At 37.0% G+C, this 19,984-nt stretch overlaps 2 protein-coding genes across 9 annotated transcripts in view; one reads left to right on the top strand and one right to left on the bottom strand.

The window, feature by feature from the left end:
* LOC124184354 (G-protein coupled receptor moody) overlaps positions 1-16,091 on the top strand; it is an 86,162-nt gene extending 70,071 nt beyond the window's left edge. For all 8 annotated transcript variants that reach the window (XM_046573957.1, XM_046573955.1, XM_046573958.1 and 5 more), the window contains 2 exons: positions 9,912-10,150; positions 12,998-16,091. In XM_046573957.1, the coding sequence (XP_046429913.1) occupies positions 9,912-10,150; positions 12,998-14,561 (1,803 nt within the window). In that variant the 3' untranslated portion in view covers positions 14,562-16,091. The remainder of the gene's footprint in view (positions 1-9,911; positions 10,151-12,997) is intronic.
* Positions 16,092-17,163: 1,072 nt separating this feature from the next.
* Positions 17,164-19,695, bottom strand: LOC124184359 (breast cancer metastasis-suppressor 1-like protein). The gene is made up of 3 exons (XM_046573969.1): positions 19,173-19,695; positions 18,595-18,835; positions 17,164-18,202 (listed from the first exon to the last, which is right to left on the bottom strand). The coding sequence occupies exons 2-3, from the start codon at positions 18,810-18,812 to the stop codon at positions 17,728-17,730; spliced, it is 693 nt and encodes a 230-aa protein (XP_046429925.1). The 5' UTR covers positions 18,813-18,835; positions 19,173-19,695; the 3' UTR covers positions 17,164-17,727.
* Positions 19,696-19,984: the final 289 nt, after the last annotated feature.

The following is a 19,984-nucleotide window of genomic DNA, read 5'->3' as shown; positions in this document are numbered from 1 at the left end:
GAATCTCTGCGGCTTCTGAAACTAATTGTTTTACGAATGATTTCACAAATATTTCAATCGTCCTATTATCCCAACGACTGATGACTCATTTTATTGACGATTAACTTTGTTTTTCATAAAAATCGTCTGGAACGAATTTTGAATAGTGTAAATATTTTCGCCGATCAATGTTTTCTTTCCTCGTGAATTGAGCGATTGAAAAAAAATTGGTTCGAGAATGAAACTAGTCAAGGTTGACAAAGATACTTGGGCGATGAGAAAATCGTAAGAGTGGTCGGGAATATTAATTCTCTCACTTACTAAACGGGATGAATAAAATTTTAAGTTTAATGAGTTTGCGGTAAGAATTTACACAGCAGCTTTGCGGTACGGTAACGTAAACATTGTAATGTATTAATGGATGAGCCTTGCCGCGAAGTAAATCCAGGCGTGGCGTTATGCTATTGATTGTTAGAGAGCCTAATCGATGATTTGTGGACGAAGAGGGGTATATCCTATGCAAACGCACAGAGTTTGTTAAAGGTTAGCGAACCGTCGCTATCCCGCCACCGAAAATCCGCCCGTACTAGATCTGTGTGCGTGTTACACGCGTGTTACACGCGTGTAGATCCATACATATATCACGGCGATCGACGACGAGCCAAAATTTTTATCCAAACATTATACATACATTTTTCAACACCCTCCTCAACACGCTGCCAGAAACAGGTGAAAAGGGAAGCCCGCGTTTTTCTGTCACGCTTGAGGAGGGTTCTTCCAATACACGCCGGAAATCGATCTCCCACGTATGAGATTACAGATTTACCTCATGTTATACGCCTCTGTAACATGCATTATGCATTATGCCAATGATGCTTCGGATGTCACGTCGATCTTATGCCTTGATATTACGCATTTCCAGTCATGAATCCTCGTGTGAAATAACTTACCGCATGGGTGTTGTGTGTCAGGTATCTGTGACAAGGTTGAAGGAAAGTACCGACGTTGTCTAACGCTGACGGTTAGGTTGTGATTCGTCAGAATTCTCTTTGGTCAGCCAAATTTTTGTTTTCGCTGAAAAAGAAGCACGATAAATGTTTAAATTTTGAGAAATTTCGTCGATTACTGTGTAAATTTGGCGCACAGTGTATACGATTACACGCGATTACAAATATTACAAAGATTACCAAGACTGAAATTACTACAAGGCGATTACACGGATTAGAAAGAGTTTAGAAAAAGTACGGATATTTCAGAGACAAAAAAAGATTACAATGATTAGCAAAAGGCTGCAAGGATTACACGAAGATTATACGGGTCGCAAAGAGACCGCAAGGACTGCAATGAGATTACAAGAATTACAGAAATTACAGATATAGCAAAGATTACAGAGATTAGCAAAAGACTACACGAAGATTACACGGGTTGCGAAAAGATTACAAAGATTACGAAGAGAGTAGAAGAATTTATGCAGAAATTACAAAGATTTCAGAGACGGCAAATATTACAAGAGATTAAAAAAATTACGTGAGATTACATGACGTATGTATACCAGATTACAACAGTGATTAAACCTCTTGGTATAAGTGAGAAATAAAAAACAAAAATATTAATGGGCAATATCAGCCGCGATTCGTCACTTTTCACGGGCGGAGTAAAAAATACAAATTTATTGCATTTCTTATTCTTTCGAATTCTTGGGTATCGAAAAATTTGGTTCATAGGAATTTTTCACCCTTTTCGTGGCCTTGGAAACTTTTGGAGATTTACCTCATTGATTACCTGCAGATTAGAGAAACGTAGAACACAATGGAATAAAATAAAGTAGAACATAGGGTTTATTTACTATGCACGAGCAAATCCCTTAGGTTATGAATAAACATCGAGTATATTAAATAAAAATTTCTAGATATGACCAAATGCGGCTAAAGAAATCGTTTGCCAGTTCAGACGAATGAAGCCGGACGAAGTTTTTCGAATCAAAGAAGCGTCTGTTTCGCCGATTTTAACCGCCATCTTCGATAAAGCTGAAAAATTCTCCCGCGTGTGAAGCCTTGAAATCATGATTAATTAGGAGCTGAAAGTATTAAAGTTAACCAAAATTCGACCGTAGAGATAAATGTATCTACAACTCGTGAGACAGCGCGGATTCTTTTCGGTTAAAATTAAACGAAGCAGAATTTAAATTTGGGGCGGGGGGATGTAATTTCGTCAGATAAATCGAAAGGGGTTTTCGTTGGCTTTAGACGCGGGCTCTGCAAATTCAAACCATTAATCACTTTTAACAAGAGAATTAGGCAGATTATAAGGGCGTCTCCTAGTTGGCAGTTCGTTGCGTGGGCGACGACGGTATGTACAACATTATTCGCCGCCGCAACCGCACCGACCAAAAACTCACCACTGTAGGTAATTGTTGGTTGTTCTATACCGCATTCCATTATACACACAATATACGCAATGCCAATCTGCAAAGTGCCTAATTGCGAAACTCTGCAGTGAATTCAGACTCTGCGAGAAAAAAAAAATAAATAAATAAATTAAAAAAAAAAAAAAACGCGGTGATGTTTCAAAGAGTTTTAGAATTCATTTCAAAGTTCGTTTCATGTTTCTCTTTTCAAAAAATTTTATGATTCATATTCATACTTTGAAATGATCGTCTGCAAAATTCAGCAAACTTCTTTAAGGGCTGGAAAGTAATTCAGAGCGACAAAGAAGTTCGCTAGACAACATAAAATGTGGTGCGCTCACGGAAATTGTGTATCTTTTCGTGAAAGGTAAAAAAAAAAAAAAAAAGAAAGTTGATTCGAATAATGTATCGTGGATTAGAGCAAAAAAATAATTTCACCATGTATATAAGTTATACGTATACAACTGAGAAACTATTGGCAGACTTTTGGGATTAACTACTTTGAAAAATAGTTTAATATCAAAAATAGCTTATCTCTGAAGTGTATCGCGTCAAATGTTAACCAGCTTTTCTTGCAAATAATTAATTTCGAATCAGTGCACAATAGATAATGGCCCATCATAGACGACGCTTAACATTTTTCACCGAATAGCAACATCGTTTTTTAATAATTTTTGGCACATCAATATTTTCGGTCATAATTAGTCTCGCGATAAAATATAGTATTGAAATATTATAAAATAATGTAGTAAAAAAAAAATAAACTTGTGTATTTCGAATGCCAACGTTCACTCACAATCAGAGTTGAGATAGAAATTTGAAACTTTAAAGGTGTTTCATTTCAAATCAATCAGCATCTATTTGTTGGATGGGTTCATAAGAATTTTTCGATATCTCAAGTAAGGACCACCCTTAATTGTGCATATTTTAGTAATTGAAAGTTTTCACCGGGGTGTGAAACTTTGTAAAACCGTGCTGAGGAAATTCGGTAACAAGCCATGAATGTTTGCCTTGGAAATTAATTGCCTGAAATACAGCTCATCCTCGCGTATAGTCGCCGGCACAATTTGCCCTGCTCGACTGTAGTAGGCAATGTTTATACTATACGTAGAACTGAGAGGCGTAAAATAATTAGGCCCGTTTTAACCGGAAGTACATGTACCATCGGTATCCGGCCGGATCAAATAGCTCGTTACTTTGGTCTGTTCAGAGGATATTTACCAGCTTCGAGTCTCCCGTTTGTTTCCACACCCCTAGATTCGAAATTCTCTACGTAAGGGCCTAATTAATAAAGAAATCCCGATCGCGGATGAAACGAAATCGATAACATCGTCAGTGTTCAAAAGAGGCATTTATCAAGCGGCTATATCTGTCTCTCCAAGTTTCTTTTATTTTTCCTCTGTTTTCTTTAAAGCCGAGGTAACGAATCCGACGATCTAATTGGAAACCTTCGGATACTGTTTCTCGTATTACTTTTCCACGTAAACAAAGGAAGAGGAAAAACCAATTACAAGAAATACTTCCTTGATAGAAACGATACAATTATTTGCCAAATGGAAAATGCTTCCTGCGAATGTGCATTAAAAATAGAATTCTAACTAACCGCACTATAAAATGTAATTCATCACGAGAGGATAATCTGAATCTATACTTCACGGAATTGCCAACTTACACCGTGTTAAACATATGTATAAATTTGTTATGTCAAATTGAAGGAACTGAATTTACGATTATTTTTATTATTGGCAGATATAGTTACACACACTTACAGTATTTTTTATGTCTTAATGTGTCAACTGAAATATCCATTTTTTGTATATTTTGAGAACTTTTCAACATATTCATTTGCGCTCTTTTGCCATTTCTGATAGTATACTAATAGGTTTTCAATAATCGATGGTTTTATTGCGATACAATGTAAATCATTATTGTTAGAAACAAATAGTTTGAAATAATCGTGAACATTGAAGGAATAATTCATTTCCAAGAAAGTTATCCCGCTGCACATATACATGTTTTACATAAATTATAAGTTTTTGGGGTCGCCAATTACGAATCTGAAATCGGATTTCAAAAATTCAAGATTGCGCATTCAATATGGCGGACGAAAATTTGAAATTCTATCGAATCCGGACAAAAAACTCTGTCCAGGGGTTTTTAGGGTCGCTGATTAGGAATTTGAAATCAGATTTTGAAAATTCAGATTCGTAATTAGCGACTTAAAGAACCATAGAATACTTGTTATAAAAGTTGACTCAGCACAATAATCCTTGATTCAAACAGTTAAAAGAAAATTGTCTTGAATTTTAGATGTTATATAAAAGCTTGTGCAGGAAAAAATAAAGTTTTAACTATACCTACATTCTATAAGTTTCCAATTAACCGTCAAAATTTTTCTCACGCTGTAGCTTTCGAATGAAGCCAAAATCTCGTCGGGTTCTTTTTTCATTTTCACTTTTACGTTTATTCTCTGCCAAATGAAATTCCCCCCGTTTTATCAACGCTTACTTATATGTATCGTAAAACCACGAGCAATTTTGGTTTTAATATGGGACAATAGGGCATTTTCTGATATAATAATAGGCCTCGCTGATATTTCTTATTATTTTTTTTTTTATCCACGTCGAGTTAGAATTCATTTATCACAACGCTTTGACATTCCGTCTACCGCTCGAACGAAACATCGTCTAATGATCCCTGTCCTTGAATTAATTTCAAGTTTTCAAACCCTGTCGGAGCAACAGAGTTTCCTTTGCTTTTCCCCTCGATCTCTCTCATTTGATAGATTTTCCGCGCAGGTATAATATGACTTATACACGGAGCTTGGCGATGCGATAAAAAGCCGGGAACAGCTCAGGATGTAACACTTTACCGCTATTTTTATAACTCCAGTAATTCTAGCGTTCACTCCCGACACATTTTCCCTTGAATCTACGTCAAATTTTTTATAACGCAGCGTTAAACAGACGCTATTCCCGCCCGCTTATATATGACGACGTCTCATTCGACCTAGCATCTGTATTATAACTGCTCCTCGTTAACGGCGACAAAAAAACACGTGCGTGCAGTGTGATAATTGGTTAATTTAATTCTCGGAACGCACACGTTTGTAGGCTTCGATTCGAACCTGATAATTATTCAAATCTTTTTTTTTTGTCGCATCATAGGTTTGTTTTTTTTTTCTTTTTTTTTTACAGCTGACTTTTCGACATTGTACAATTTAATATATGTAAACTGGCACTTCATATTGTACAACAATATATCTGAAACAGAATTCCTTACGATCAACGAAAAGAATCAGTTAAGTTGGAAAGAAGCTGGTTTAAGCTTTCTAGTGTAACTCGTTTAATTTATGTTTTAAAAAAATTTTAACATCGATTCAAATACAACAGAAGGCTTTCCTTCAAATTTTCTACCTATTCCATTCAATGGTTTTTGTCGGTTCAAATAGCGAATAACAAGCTTTCAGCGATTCATTTTGGTGATCCATAATTGAATGTTTATATTGCTGAATTTACTTATGTATCTTTTTAAAAAACGAAACTCCTCACTTTATATCTTTGTTACGGAAAGTTGGGGCTTGAACGTTGAAAGCTAATATTATAGAGTACAAAACGTTTGAATTTTAATATTTCTACTCGGATTAGAAATCATGTTACTTATATTGCAATTAATATTTTTGCATACAGATAAATATCGTTTGCCCGAACATTCATTACGCACCAACGAATTTTCATTTCATCGGCAAATTATAATTTCATACCAAAGCTTACACAATATATATATATACACAACGATTTCTACAATTCCATTTCCAAGACGAACCGCGATGGTTTTTCCCCTTACGGGAAAATCAATTACATTCTTCCTCATCCTTGCACAATCGTTCCAACACACACGAATTCATCAGCCGGAAGGAACAATCGTGCGGTGATAAGCACAGGAGTCGTAAACGAAGCGTGAAAATTGGAAATTTGTACGGACGACTGTAATATCGCGGCGGGCTGCTTATGAGCGATGAGAAGTGGGAAAATTTGGAGAAAGATCATTATTATAAGACGAAGAGGAAAACGAGTATTTTTTAACCTTCATGACGAAAATTGCGCATGGGCCGATCTACAAGCTTTCGATCAGCTTTTTACGCTAAAAATGTCGATCTGACCATAGTTTATAACAAGGTAAAAAATCCTCCAATTCTTGGGCCTCTCAGCTTTAACTTTTCCTGATGATCAACCTAAGAACAGATTTAATATTTAGATAAATCAGACTATTCTTACAGACTTAAACATAAAACACATCGCGTAATATTTTTTTCCAAGAACACGAAGTAGCGAATATTAAGAGGATCTTCTGTTATGTTTTTACCGACTGAGTAGCATGTCACTTAGTCTTACTATTATCAAAGCCTACACATCACTGATGTGAAAAAGAAAAAAAGAGTGCTGTTTTAATTCTTGCATAAATATATCTCCCCGTGCCATTCTTGCATAAAACAAGAAAGTTTCCGTGCAGTTTTGTTCAGAATTGTATGTGCACTTTTACATCAATGCTGCATAGGCTTTGATACTAGGTCAAAGTGATCAATAACATTTTACTCGGTCGGTAAAGACTGACTACATCACCCTCTTGAAAGACTCGGATTACTACAATTTTGAGGATTTTTATACAGGCACGGAATAACATATGAAAATTGCAGTCAGGTCGAAACTTTCACCCTATAAAAACGAGTCGGTGGGTGTCGTCCTCTGCGAAGCTCCGGATTTATTTTAGGGGAAGGGGTAAAAAAAAACTTTCCGCTAAACGATAATAATTTTACCGTCTAGCTCGAGAAATAGAAAATAATAATTTACCTCTAGTATAAAGAACTCCTTGCGGTGTATATGTGTATACCTGCGTTATGTGTGTATATATATATATACGCACACACACACACATATTTCGTACATTGTCCTCGATCCAAAACTACCGGGGGTAGGAAACGTAAACGTATATACTATACCCTGGTTGGAAAAGCTTCCTGTGGCGGTGAAGTTGTCGCGTGATAACAAAGGCGAAACGTTTTGCGGCGGGGATCCCGAACCCTCTTCCTTTCGCACCCCCGCCTGCCACTCCAACGTTTTCTAGGAACTCTGTAAGCTTTCCACCCCACGACTCGTCTTTTACTACGTATAGATATACGTAGATGCGTATAATTGCTTTGTGATGTATAATATACTATATATATATATACGTATATGAGAATGTCCTGTATAAAGAGGACTAGAAAAATATAAAATAAAAATAAACAGAACCGGAGGAAATTCGGTGCCATGGGGACTCCGAGCTTTCGCTGCTTCGCATCTCTGTCGCTGACGTGTCCGATAGATTGGCAACTCGGCTGCAGGTGGTTAAGATTAACGAAAGACAAAATGGCCGTCATTAACCGGGCAGCGTAAGAGTTATGGAGCAATTAATATCGGAATAATAAGCTCGCGTGAAAATATCACGATAGAGAATTACCTCGTCGGTTAATTACTTTGCCTCCTTCGTCGCAGAGGACATGTTTATTAATTTTCTTTTTCCTCTTCTTTTTGTATTTTCGTTTCATTTTTTTTTTCAGATCGACTGACAACATGTTATATGCTCGTAGTAATTTAATGTATAATTCAATTTAACTTTCAATTTCTTCCCGTGAAATCAACTCGTTTTAAACTTTTATGCAACTTGACCTTCTGCAGCATAGTTAAAAAAAATTTGTTTAAATATTACCGTATTTTTTAGACCATGCAGAATTCACATCAGTAATAAAATAATACACGTCTGAAAGATGCCACCGGAAATTTGACCGTCGAGATGATTCTAATTAAAATGATATTTATAAAATAGAATTTTTGAAACCCATCATTAGCAGCTACAAATATTAGATCTTTATTCATTTCGTTATTTTATTTAAATATCAAAAATTCACCGCCCCCGTGCAATTTTTATCAATTGTAGCACGTTTTTTTTTTTTTGCGAATCGCATAAAATTACTTCTTTTTTCAAATACTCGGTTGATTATAAGTAACGTTTTGTCAGAAATAATTGTTCTACCTTAAGGAAAGACGTTTTCAATGAAATTCAGCCGAATCAATATTTCAACTCAACTCATTAAAGCCTGTACGATAGAAAAGTCTAACATGGTGTACATAAAATATACAGGGCCGCTAAGTCTATAATAGCACTGCATGATTTCACAGAGCTGTACAAAACCATCGACACTGTTCGGAATTTGTATAGAAGAGGGTTTCAGGCTTGGGGATCTATCGAAGTACACTTGTAATCCGAGTATACGAAATGAAATTAGACCCTTCGACGATCCAATTTGTCTCAGGCTATTTGCTCGACTTTTACTGCACGCGCATATAAGAACGCTGTCTATAGACACGCGGTGTGAACGGGGCAGACATACTATCGCGGATCTTGCAAATAATTAATTGCAACGAAGACCCGCGTGGATAAAAAGAGAGAGAGAGAGAGAAAGAGAGAAAGAGAAGTTGCTAAGTGCAGACGGTGAGAAGTTTCGACCCTTAAGGTCGGACCCTACTCAATTCTGACCTCGCAGCTGGAATATTATTGCGGTTGAACTATGCGCGAAATTCCATTCAGCTTGCTTTTGATATATGAGCCGCTTAAATAGGCGGAAGTAAGCGGGAATTATTATACGTATGGTTCTGGGGGTGAAAAATTTTATAATATAGAAAGAGGAAGTACACGTCTGTCTCTCTCTCTCTCTCTCTCTCTCTTTCTCTCTTTTTCTCTAGTGGTATTTCTATGTTAAAACAATTTGTAAACATTTTATTGTATGTTTTTAATTAAACTATTTACTGCAGATTTTATATATATGTATACACTGATCAAAATTTCATTGGTAGTAGATAATTCTGGTAAAAGGGGTGATGTTACAATAACGGTTTACATATTATTGAAATCATAAGAAAATATGCCACAACTGACTATACGTAGTGATTACAGTTGTGTCAATACTACATTTTTTGGTCATTGCTACATTGAATATGTTTGATCAGTTTAAAATATTTTTATAGTTGAATAAGGCCTTAAAAATAATTTAATTTTGTATAATCAACATCGGATTGCCGGAATAATCACAAGAAAATATAGTACAAGTAACAATGATTAAAAAGAATAGTATTCTTTGCTGTAAGATGTTCTTGTTACAACTGAAAAATTAATTTTCACTTCGTGTTCAGAACGTTATTATTCGGTTACGGTGAGAAATGAAAAATAGTAAAGTACCTATAAACAAAAATAAATAAACTCTGTTATATGTCTTATTTCGGCTGTTACATATCTTAATTTTTTTCACTTCCCTTCGATGATGTCTTTTTTTTTATTACCCTCCTGATGTCTTGCTTGATTGAACACCGTTTTACGGACAAGGGTATATTTTTCTAACCCCTTTTGCCTTTTACCTCCGTCCCGTTTCCAATTATTTTCTGATATAACATTAACGACACGTTCATCTTCTTCTTCCCTTTTGTTGCAGCTTCGCAACGCGACGGCAGTCTTCATAATGAACTTGTCCGTCTCGGACTTGATGTTCTGTTGCTTTAATTTGCCGCTGGCAACGTCGACCTTTTGGCACAGCGCTTGGCTCCATGGACAGCTTCTTTGCCGTTTGTTTCCGCTGCTGAGGTACAGCTTGGTGGCCGTTAGTATCTTCACCGTCTTGGCCATCACCATCAATCGATACGTCATGATTGGACATCCCCGGCTCTATCCGAGGTAAGCAAGTCGGTAGAATCTCTCTCTATATTCTCAGCCTCTATTATGTCTCGACAAATTCTCACATGCTCTACCTTCCTCAGCTTTCCCGAAAACTATTCTTGAGCCCTTATGAAAACAAACCCTACTATCTCAGCGCTTACTGTTTTTATTATCGGACTTGTTTTTCCTGTCAAATTGAATTCAGTCGACTGCATCTTTTGGTTCGTGAAAATCAAAATTGATCAATGATGTATTCAGGTAATGAATATGCATTTTTAGTCAGGGTTAATCATCAACGATGAGTGTAAACAATTCATGAAAACAACGATCAGCATTCCCGAAAATTATCAGCGAGTACAGATTTACTCGCGTTATCGTTATATTCTGCGATGAGATTGATAAATCAATTATTAAGCATTTTTTTAAAACACATTCTTTCAATTATTTGGATCGAAACTTCATTCTACATTCTTAAAAAAATATCTAGCTTTTACTAGGCGATCTCCAGGAAGAATATCTTCACAAAATTGTTATCGAGAGTTTTCAAAAGCCTTGTGAAACATTATATAATCGTAGTAAGCTAATTTAAAAAAATTTATCCTGTAAAACCGACACATTGTCATTTTCGAGATTTTAAATAAATTTCTGGTCAACTAAGATTTCATGTCCGAGCGCGTATTTCCGATGGAATAATATTAGCTAATTTGTCTGAAGAATGCGTACCCGTTTATCATTCTCCGAGCATATCGTCGATAGATTTTATACTGATCAACGAATGAAAATAAGTTTCAAAATGCTTGTACCTTATTTTTTCATGCCACCGATATTTCGACTTACTTTGAAAAATGCTAATATTTCACACATTTATCAGAGTTAGCTTGAATGATGATCGTGTACCAGAATGAATTGCAAGATTATATTTAAATTTCGCGAAAACGTGCTTCGAATTTCACGATCCCATATCGTCAATTTTGCCAATATGTAACTCTGTAACACAACCGAGAGTGATTTTATGCATGAAAAATGAAGTGATTATGCTGAAAATCTTATAAGAAACTTGACAGTCCAAGTTTAGCAATTTCAAGATGTAACGTCGTTCTCGAAGGACTTGAGAGGTTTGTCGAGGAAATTTTTTCAATAACCAGTATATTTTTACGTGTAATGTGTCTCAGCAGCAGTGAAAATCTTAACCCATCAAAATATTCTGTCGTTTGTTCGGTCATACCCAGTGAAAGAGATACAAAAAAAAAAAATAAACAAATTAAAAAGAAGCCAAGTATGTACGCATCGCATACTTCATTCTGTAAAACTTTTCCAACTGGTTGTTGTTGTAGCCTAGGACTGCTTCGAGTAATATGTAAATTAGCTCAAAATCCCCCTTAAATCAGTTCCCATACTAAACGGTCCGTTTTCTCATCGGTTACTTTAATCAAACTGATAACTTGGTCTAACAACGAAAGGAGAACTTTGTCGAGTATCCTTTTATACCCTATTATCGTTACTTACACCGCCGTTATATCGAACATTCTGCTTGACTCATGAATTTAGTACCCAGGTATGCTTACGAGATAATTGGAAAATGTTTCGTACGTTTTTGCCCTCTCGTTGTTGATGTTGGCATGAAAACTGTGGGGTAACTTTAAATTAAGCTTAAAGGAACATTTTGATCGATAGAAAAAAAAAAAAAAAACATGATACAGTTAGTGGGTAATTGCTAAAATATGAGTTTGCTCGAGTAAATAAATACCTGAAGTAAAAACTGTATATTGTTGACTCCATATTATCGGTTCGGTGTCTGCACTTTGTTCAGTTTCGATTCTTCTGAAAATTATTCCCAGCTGAATAAAAGAAGTAGTGCTACAACAAGTATTTTCTTTTCAGAGGATGATGGATATTCAAGTATTTGTAAACTTCTATAGGGTTATTATTAGCTATTACAGCTACATTCGAAACCGTACTGATTTATTCATATTTTTTTTTTAATAGATTTCGATAGCTCGCGTTAACTCCAATGAAAAATACTTTGTGGTCATTCTATTTTTCATCTCTCAATCGAGAACATCTGTTTCTGCAACGTGTCCGGTTCCACACACTTGGATAACATCGAATAACGATTAAAAATAGGTGTAACGAACTTTATACGTGTGTGTTTACGGTAATCTCGTACCATTTGAAGAGATTGTAGTATTTATATGTACGTGCATACATTCGTACTTTCACTGGTAACGAGATTAGGCATCCGTTTTTATTTCAGTTTAAGATGGTTCAGACTCTCATCTGACGTAGCCTAAGGCAATAACACTAAAAGTTTTCCAGTGTTATTAGACTGAAGATTCATCTCAAATCTTGTTTGAGTTACGCGATCAAATATCGTTCCAGGGGGTGTGAATCTCCTTGAGATTATAAGAGAATAAACACAAGTGTATAATTTACGATTAGTCGAGTGTCTCGAGTATGAGTGTCATAAACGTCCAAAATCCAAAAAACGACTAGTAACTTCTGAATTCCCCTTTCTTGTAGTACTAATGATTTTTCAGCTTGTGGAATATGAAAGAATACCTCGATCTTATTTTTGTTCATTTTCATTTACTCATACTTCCAATCATCCTTTGATCGAGTTAATCACACTGCGGTGCGGCTAGAAATATCTGACTAACATAAAACGAATCTCGACAAACCGCTCGATCTTGGTACAAGCGGAATTGATACACCTTATTGAACCCGCTGGGTAATTTCTTACCTGGATCGATATGTTAAGCTAAGTCAATCAATCTCCGGCCGCCAACGCTTGCAAGATAAGACCGATCAGAGTGCGGGTCCCCCGCCTGACATATGACTCACTGTTTTTCCCCGTTCTGATTCCAGACTCTACAAGCCGAAGTACCTGGTCCTGATGCTCGTCGCCATATGGATTTGCGGTTTCGGAGCTTTGGTGGCGACGTGGTTCGGTCAATGGGGTCGTTTCGGCCTGGACCCGGCGATCGGCTCCTGTTCCATTCTGCCCGATGTCCACGGGCGGAGCCCTAAGGAGTTCCTCTTCATCCTGGCCTTCCTCACCCCTTGTCTGGCGATCATAGTCTGTTACGCGAGGATATTTTACATCGTAAGGAAGACGGCGCTCAGAAGCAGACGCAACAAGCTTGGAAAAGACCAGGCGAAGTCGAACCTCGAGGTGAAGTACACCAAGGGCCAGAACCTCGAGGACTCCGCGATCGGCTCGAGCTGCGTGGCGACGATGACGACGGAGAACGGAAGCTCACCGACCAGGCAGGACAAGCTCAGCTTCATCGGCGCCGCATCCCCGAGACTCAGCTCGAGCTACCAGAACTTCCGTCAATCCTCGAAGTTCGAATACGTCGCTCAGTGCTCGCCGAGGCTGGATGGAAGGCACCGAAGATCCTCGGCCAGCTCCGAGCAAGGATCGAGGAAGGAGAACGGAGCGAAGTTCGTTGTCAATCTTCGAAACTCCTCGGTGAATTTGTCCGGAATGCGAAGCGAGTACAAAAACGATTCGGGCAAGAGCCAATCGGTGAGCTTCGGCTTGGCCGAAGATGCGAAGAACAGAGATCGAGAGAACGGCGGGACTCCGGGAAACCCCCTTACCGATACGAAAAAGAACACCACCGGGGTTTTTAGCGTGAGCAACAACAACCTTACCGACCGAGACAAGGAGTCCAAGTCCAGTCTCGAGGAACGGGACGACGAGATTCCGTTCATGGACAGCAACGTTCAGGGGAGAAACGGGGAGCCTGAAACACCCACGGGGAAGAACCCGAAGCCGAGACTCTTCGATACCAGGCCGCAGATCAGGTTCGAGGAGGTTTACGTCGAGGCGCACGGTGACAACCAGAATATCATCAACGCCGAGAGCGTGGGCGACGATCAGCGCTCGCGGCGATTCGAGGTGAACAGCCTGCAGGTGCCGAGGAGATTCCAGGGGATTCAAAACTCATCGGAGAGTCTCCTAACCTCGCAGATGTCGCGATACGACGAGATATCCGAGGACTTTGTCAGTTCGCGGTCGGATTCGCCGTCGGAGAAACGCTCCGGCAAGAAGTCGAACGTTATAAGACGAGAGTCCCGATTTCGAAGCGTGAGGACGCGGCAGTTTGAGACGGGAAAGCTCACCACGAAGGACAAGAAGCTGCTTAAGATGATAATGGTGATATTCGTGTCCTTCCTTATATGCTACTTGCCCATCACCATTACCAAGACTTTCAAGGACATGGTCGATTGGCGGGGCCTCAACATCGCTGGGTACATTCTCATATATCTGACAACGTGTATCAACCCGATAATATACGTTGTTATGAGTTCCGAATACAGAAGCGCCTACAAAAACGTTCTTCTATGTCGGAGCGACTCCGTGTCGGGCAAACCGAATTCCGCCCCCGTTCTTCATGAGAAAAAGAAATCCACCTTGAAATAGACAACGAATATTACTATTATCGTCACTATTATTGTTAGTGTTATGTACCGTCAGCTCTGAAAGTATACTGGTGAAATGATGTATGATTATACCTATACATCGTTTAATCATCGTAAAAAAGTTACGCACGATCACCTTCTGCGGCTACATTCAATTGGGTAACTGTCTGAAAACTTTACGTATAGAATAATACAAGGCGGCGAAAAAATTCGGTGCAAAATACTCGTTGTAATACCCCAAAGTTTGTTTAGCTTCTGGTACGTCGAATGATTGATAAAGTTCGGACGATGTAGCAGAATATTATAATAAATGATAAATTCGTAAGTTTTGTTCGTTCTCTTGTTAATTATATAGATACGTATGTTCAATTTTGTTACTGAAACGTACAGCTAAATTTTTGATTTCCCTTCCATTCGAAATAAATACTAGTGAAAATCTAAAAATTGGTCCACGTTACTAAATTGCATTACGAGTATTAAAGAGATCCAAGTTTTATGGATAAAATTGGAGGGTTTCGAGTGTTTTTGTATTGTTTTTTGTTCGTTAATCCGAATTCCTCAATATAAATCAGATATGAGATGAGAATTTAATGTTGGGATGCCGAATTCTGAGCACAGGGTCGCAATGATAATAAGACATTTCAGAGAATATCGAAACGGTTACAAAACAATTGCTGCGGTGTAAATGTGTTACGTAATTTACTCATAAGTATAATAAATCTATAGACATCATAAACTGACTTAATTTATACATTATAAATTGGTTATTCATATAATTTTAATGTTGTTTAATTACTCGAGCGTTAGTCAGAGGTACGTTACGTGTACTTACTTTAAATAATAATAACAACAATAAGAATAATAATAATAAAAATTATTATTGTTATTATTATACGGACAAAAACAGCACTGAGTTATAGTGCAGATTTTAAGAGGATCTTTGAAATACCTATATATAATATTATATAATCATTTCCTTAAAGACTGAATATTTTTAAGGCTTGTGACGAATGCGATTTTTGAAATTGAATTTAACGAACAAACAACGAAAATAAACAAAAAGAAACACGAATATTCAAAGGAGCCAAGTGTTACTCGTTTTGTTACAGTATTGTATAGATTGAAATATCTATATAGACACACATACATATTCACGCACTCACACTTTAAACATTATATGCAGTATGTACAAGGTTGCTCTACTGAAATTAGCGCAAAGAAAAAATCTCTTCAATCTGTTATTCAGTTGAATAGATATTGAAAAATTTCAAAATTACACTTGACTTAGATGTGCAGATATAAGTTAGATTTTTTCAAACGAATGCTTTAGATTAGTTTTACAAAAGTTCACAAATTTCCAATTTCCAAAGAGAAAAGCTTTTTTTCAATTACATACATACACTTTGATTTCTTTGCGTCGTCTGCCTTGTACATATTAATCAATCTTTACTGGCGTTTCAGCTATGATTACGCATGGGAGTCTAATAACATTATATCCATATTATGGAATTTTTATATATATATATATATATATATATAAATAAAAATTATAAAAATAAAAAAAAATATATATATATATATGAATAATATGACGAAAAATTGTTTTTATTCGATTAAAAATCTGTCTACTATTATAAGCATATATGGTTGCTGTATGTTCTCCTACTGTATACATTCGGTTCATTATTATCGTTAGAATATAAAGTTTATAAATAACTAACGTGTCGGAAACTCATAGCATTGCTTGTTGAATGTAAAATTTCTATTCCAAACTATATTGTAGCGAAGTATGTGTGTTTAGGATGATCATATATAATAACAAATAGATCACGTTATGATCTTAATACAACCTATCGTTCCTTATGTTTAACAATAATTTGAGCAATAAATCATGTTTCTCATTGAACAAATTAGCGTCAATGTCTGATTTTTTAAAAAATTTAATCATTCTGTAATCATGAACTATCATCTAAACCACAACATTGACGAGCCACACATTGAAAATAAAGAAAGAAAATAGATCAGGTGAACATTGAGATTAAAAAGAAAAAAAAAAAAAATAAGTGGAAGTACTATTTGTGTGACTAGAGTAATAAGTCTAGGACGATGTAACAAGCTCGTCTAAACGGATATTATAGAGTATGTTGTACGTATTACCATTACATGTAGCACGACGCAATGTAAATTAAAGATTAACTTGCGATTTACGTCAGCATATAAACTGGTTTTGTGATCGTTGTTTTCATAATTCATTCCAAGTTCCTACATGTATTTGATAATCCTGATGAATCGGGAATTATCGATTGCTGCGGTGCATTGATGAAATTTCAAACAATCCATATGTGGCAGATTGTTTTGTATTTTGCTTACTTTCGAATAGCGACGAAACACGTTATCTCTTTAGATACGTATGTGTTGATTACTGAGTAGTAGCACGAATCTTGGGCAATTGACTGGATTCAAATCCATAACTTTGCATAATAAGGCAGATTATGAAAATTCTTGAAAATCCTCTGCTCCCTTACTCCGGATACATATTGAGGTTTTTCTGCCGATGGAAATGAAGAGGTTCAACAAATCAAGTCAGAGTTACAATAAATGCGTCCGGTAAACATCTCTTTATTTTGTTATTGGAAAATATTTATACCACGAGTCTTAAGATGTATACTATTCTAATCTATAATTAATTACGGATTGAGAAAAAACTGAGCTGTACAGATTCATTTTCAACATTAGACATAAAATATTTGAAATATCTGTAACTGACTTCTCACCGTGGTGGTTATTGTTTCACTGCATTACGAGTTGATCCTCAAATCTGTCAGTATTAAAGGGTTGATTGAATACCAATTTGTTTCATGATTGTGAACATTGCATTTTAATTTGGTATCAAAATCCATAAAAAATGTTTTTTCGAAGGACACTGTTGTGTGTGTGAATATAGAACTTGTGTTTCACAAGTTGTTTAAAAGCAATATTTTGTAAATTTAATCATAACTTTGTAACCTCCGAAGCATGTATTGCTGATTTACTCACACGCGTACTTCTAAGACAAGATTTCTCATGCAATATTCAGTACTTCAAATCTGCAGATTTGACAGTATAAGGCGAATAACTTTATTTACTGTTATCGTATTTGGCGTTTTTGAGCAACCTTACTGACGGTTCTACAATATTTCTGCCTTACGACTGCCCAAACTTTTTTTAATTACAGCCCAGTCCTCTAAAATGTCTGCATCGTTAAGCATATAAACTATGTAGGGACCGGCGACAGATACGGCACGTCTGCGATCAGTGTGACCCCTGCGTCTTCTGCCGCTAGAGTTAAGCCACAAATCGGCGTGGATGTCTACGTTATTTCTATCCTCTTCAAGCCTTCGTATTTTTTCTTGGAGTTCATTGTGAAAGTAATCCCAAATTAGTTCTTTCTCACTTTGGAAATTTTGCAACGCTGCTTGTTCTTCGGCTAGGTATTTATTTTGAATATTTTGCAACCGATACTGTTTCAAAATGCCAGCGACTTCGGTTTTAGTTTTCATATTTTCTTTCAGCCGTTCTAAGGGTACTAAATATTCTTCAGATTTTCCAATTTTTACCTCGCCAAGCTTAGTGTCCACCTGAGTGATTCGCTCCCTGTATAATCTGCAAACAAATCAACTCAGTTACTCGCAGGAACACGTAATCAAGTTAAAGAAAACATTAAAAAGTTGGATGAATGAAATTTTACATCAGAGTTTAGTTCTTTTTACAAAGGTGAGAGCTGAGATAACGAAGACTAAATCTTGACGATTAAAGTGTACGTATGATAGATTATTGAATAGATCTGAGAAGAAACATGAGGAGCATAAGAATGTTTACTTTAGAAATATGACAACATTATGGTGAAATGAACTACTTCATTTGGATTTAAGGTTGAAAATTGATATCAGGGATTTCGTAATTTTGGGACATTTTTTATTTTGCATTTGATGTTTTGGAAACTTGAGTATAATTCAGAAGCATTAAAATCAATGATGAAAGATAGATGGGCTTACTGCTCTTTGAGCAGAGTGAACTGCCTTTCAAGATCGACCAAATTTTCCATGCATTCTGTCCTGCGCCTCTCGCATTCATCTTCATCCATCTCCGAGGAATCATCGCTATCTGTGTGTTCGGCACTGCTGTCACAAGACGCTGAACTTTGGTTGCTATCATTGCTGTCGTGAGACATTTCCTCCCCATCCCCATCAGACTCATCCTTCAGACTAGGCATTGGATCGATTGTAAGATGGCCAACTGAAGAATTAATGCAAGTAAAATTGTAAGACTTACAATTAACCTTAAATCTCAAAATGATGATGGAACTTTTAGTATCTCTATAATGTAAGCTTCGAACGTCAGTTTTACAAAACGAACGTAAATTACGTGACCAAGGAAGCAAAGTTAGAAGAAAATTAGAAGCAGAGCATGCCTTAAATTTAAACATCCATTTATATCCGCGACAATTAACCTAGATTTGTATGTACAGTCATGATAAGTATTTGCAATATCATTGTAATATTGTCATTTAGGTAATATGCGACTCATCTGATTTTCGGTGCATAGCGGAGAAAAATATTTTACTGCTTCTTACCACGAGTGAATTTTGAAGTCTTTTCGTAATCAAGTAGAGCTGGAGCACGGACCTCAGTCCGAAAGCTGAAGCCAACAAGTTCAAGACATAACCTGTTAACCTATTTTGATAAACATTTTGTGGTTTGTCAACAGAAGTGAGTAGCCGATATCTCTTACCAGGTTGATCAGCACTGTAGAACGAAATATCTGGCTCGAACAAGAATAATTTTTTGAGGGTAAATACCCTAGCATTCTGTCGCAAGCACGATCTGGCCTTGAAATTTAGGGTGCTATTTCATGAGCAGTAAAAAGTAGCAGTGGTTTAACTAGCATCAGTCTGGTAATTTTACGCAGCGGCAGCGCTGCTCATGAAATAAGTCGTGCATTCTTGTGATTTTGTGGCTTGTCGCTCGAGAAACTGAACTGCGAGCAGCAGAAACTTGTGCTGGAGGTGATAGGGGAAAAGTGCTGCTGCTGCTGCTTTTTACTGCTCATGGAATAGCACCCTTACACCCATGGAGCCTAGTAACTCTAGGCTCCATGCTTACACCACTGGAGGTAGTCTCGCGCAGTCGCGTGTACAGAAAGAGTGGCGGAGTGAGTGAGAGAGAGAGAAGATATACTTGTACGGCCTGTCTCTTTCTTTCACTCCACCTACGTGGCCGATACGTTCCCTCTCACAATCAATTAATCAAATGCAGAGTGAGAGAGATAAGTTGTAACGAGTATACTGTGTGTCCACGAGGAAAGCGCGCACCTTATGCGCGTGCGTCAAGTCGTTTGAATTTTATTAGCCAACGATTATCGCCTGATTGAGCAGCCGACGCACTA

Source organism: Neodiprion fabricii, chromosome 6 (assembly GCF_021155785.1).
Source record: "Neodiprion fabricii isolate iyNeoFabr1 chromosome 6, iyNeoFabr1.1, whole genome shotgun sequence".
NCBI lineage: Eukaryota > Metazoa > Arthropoda > Insecta > Hymenoptera > Diprionidae > Neodiprion > Neodiprion fabricii.
This window is presented reverse-complemented; position numbering and strand designations above follow the sequence as displayed.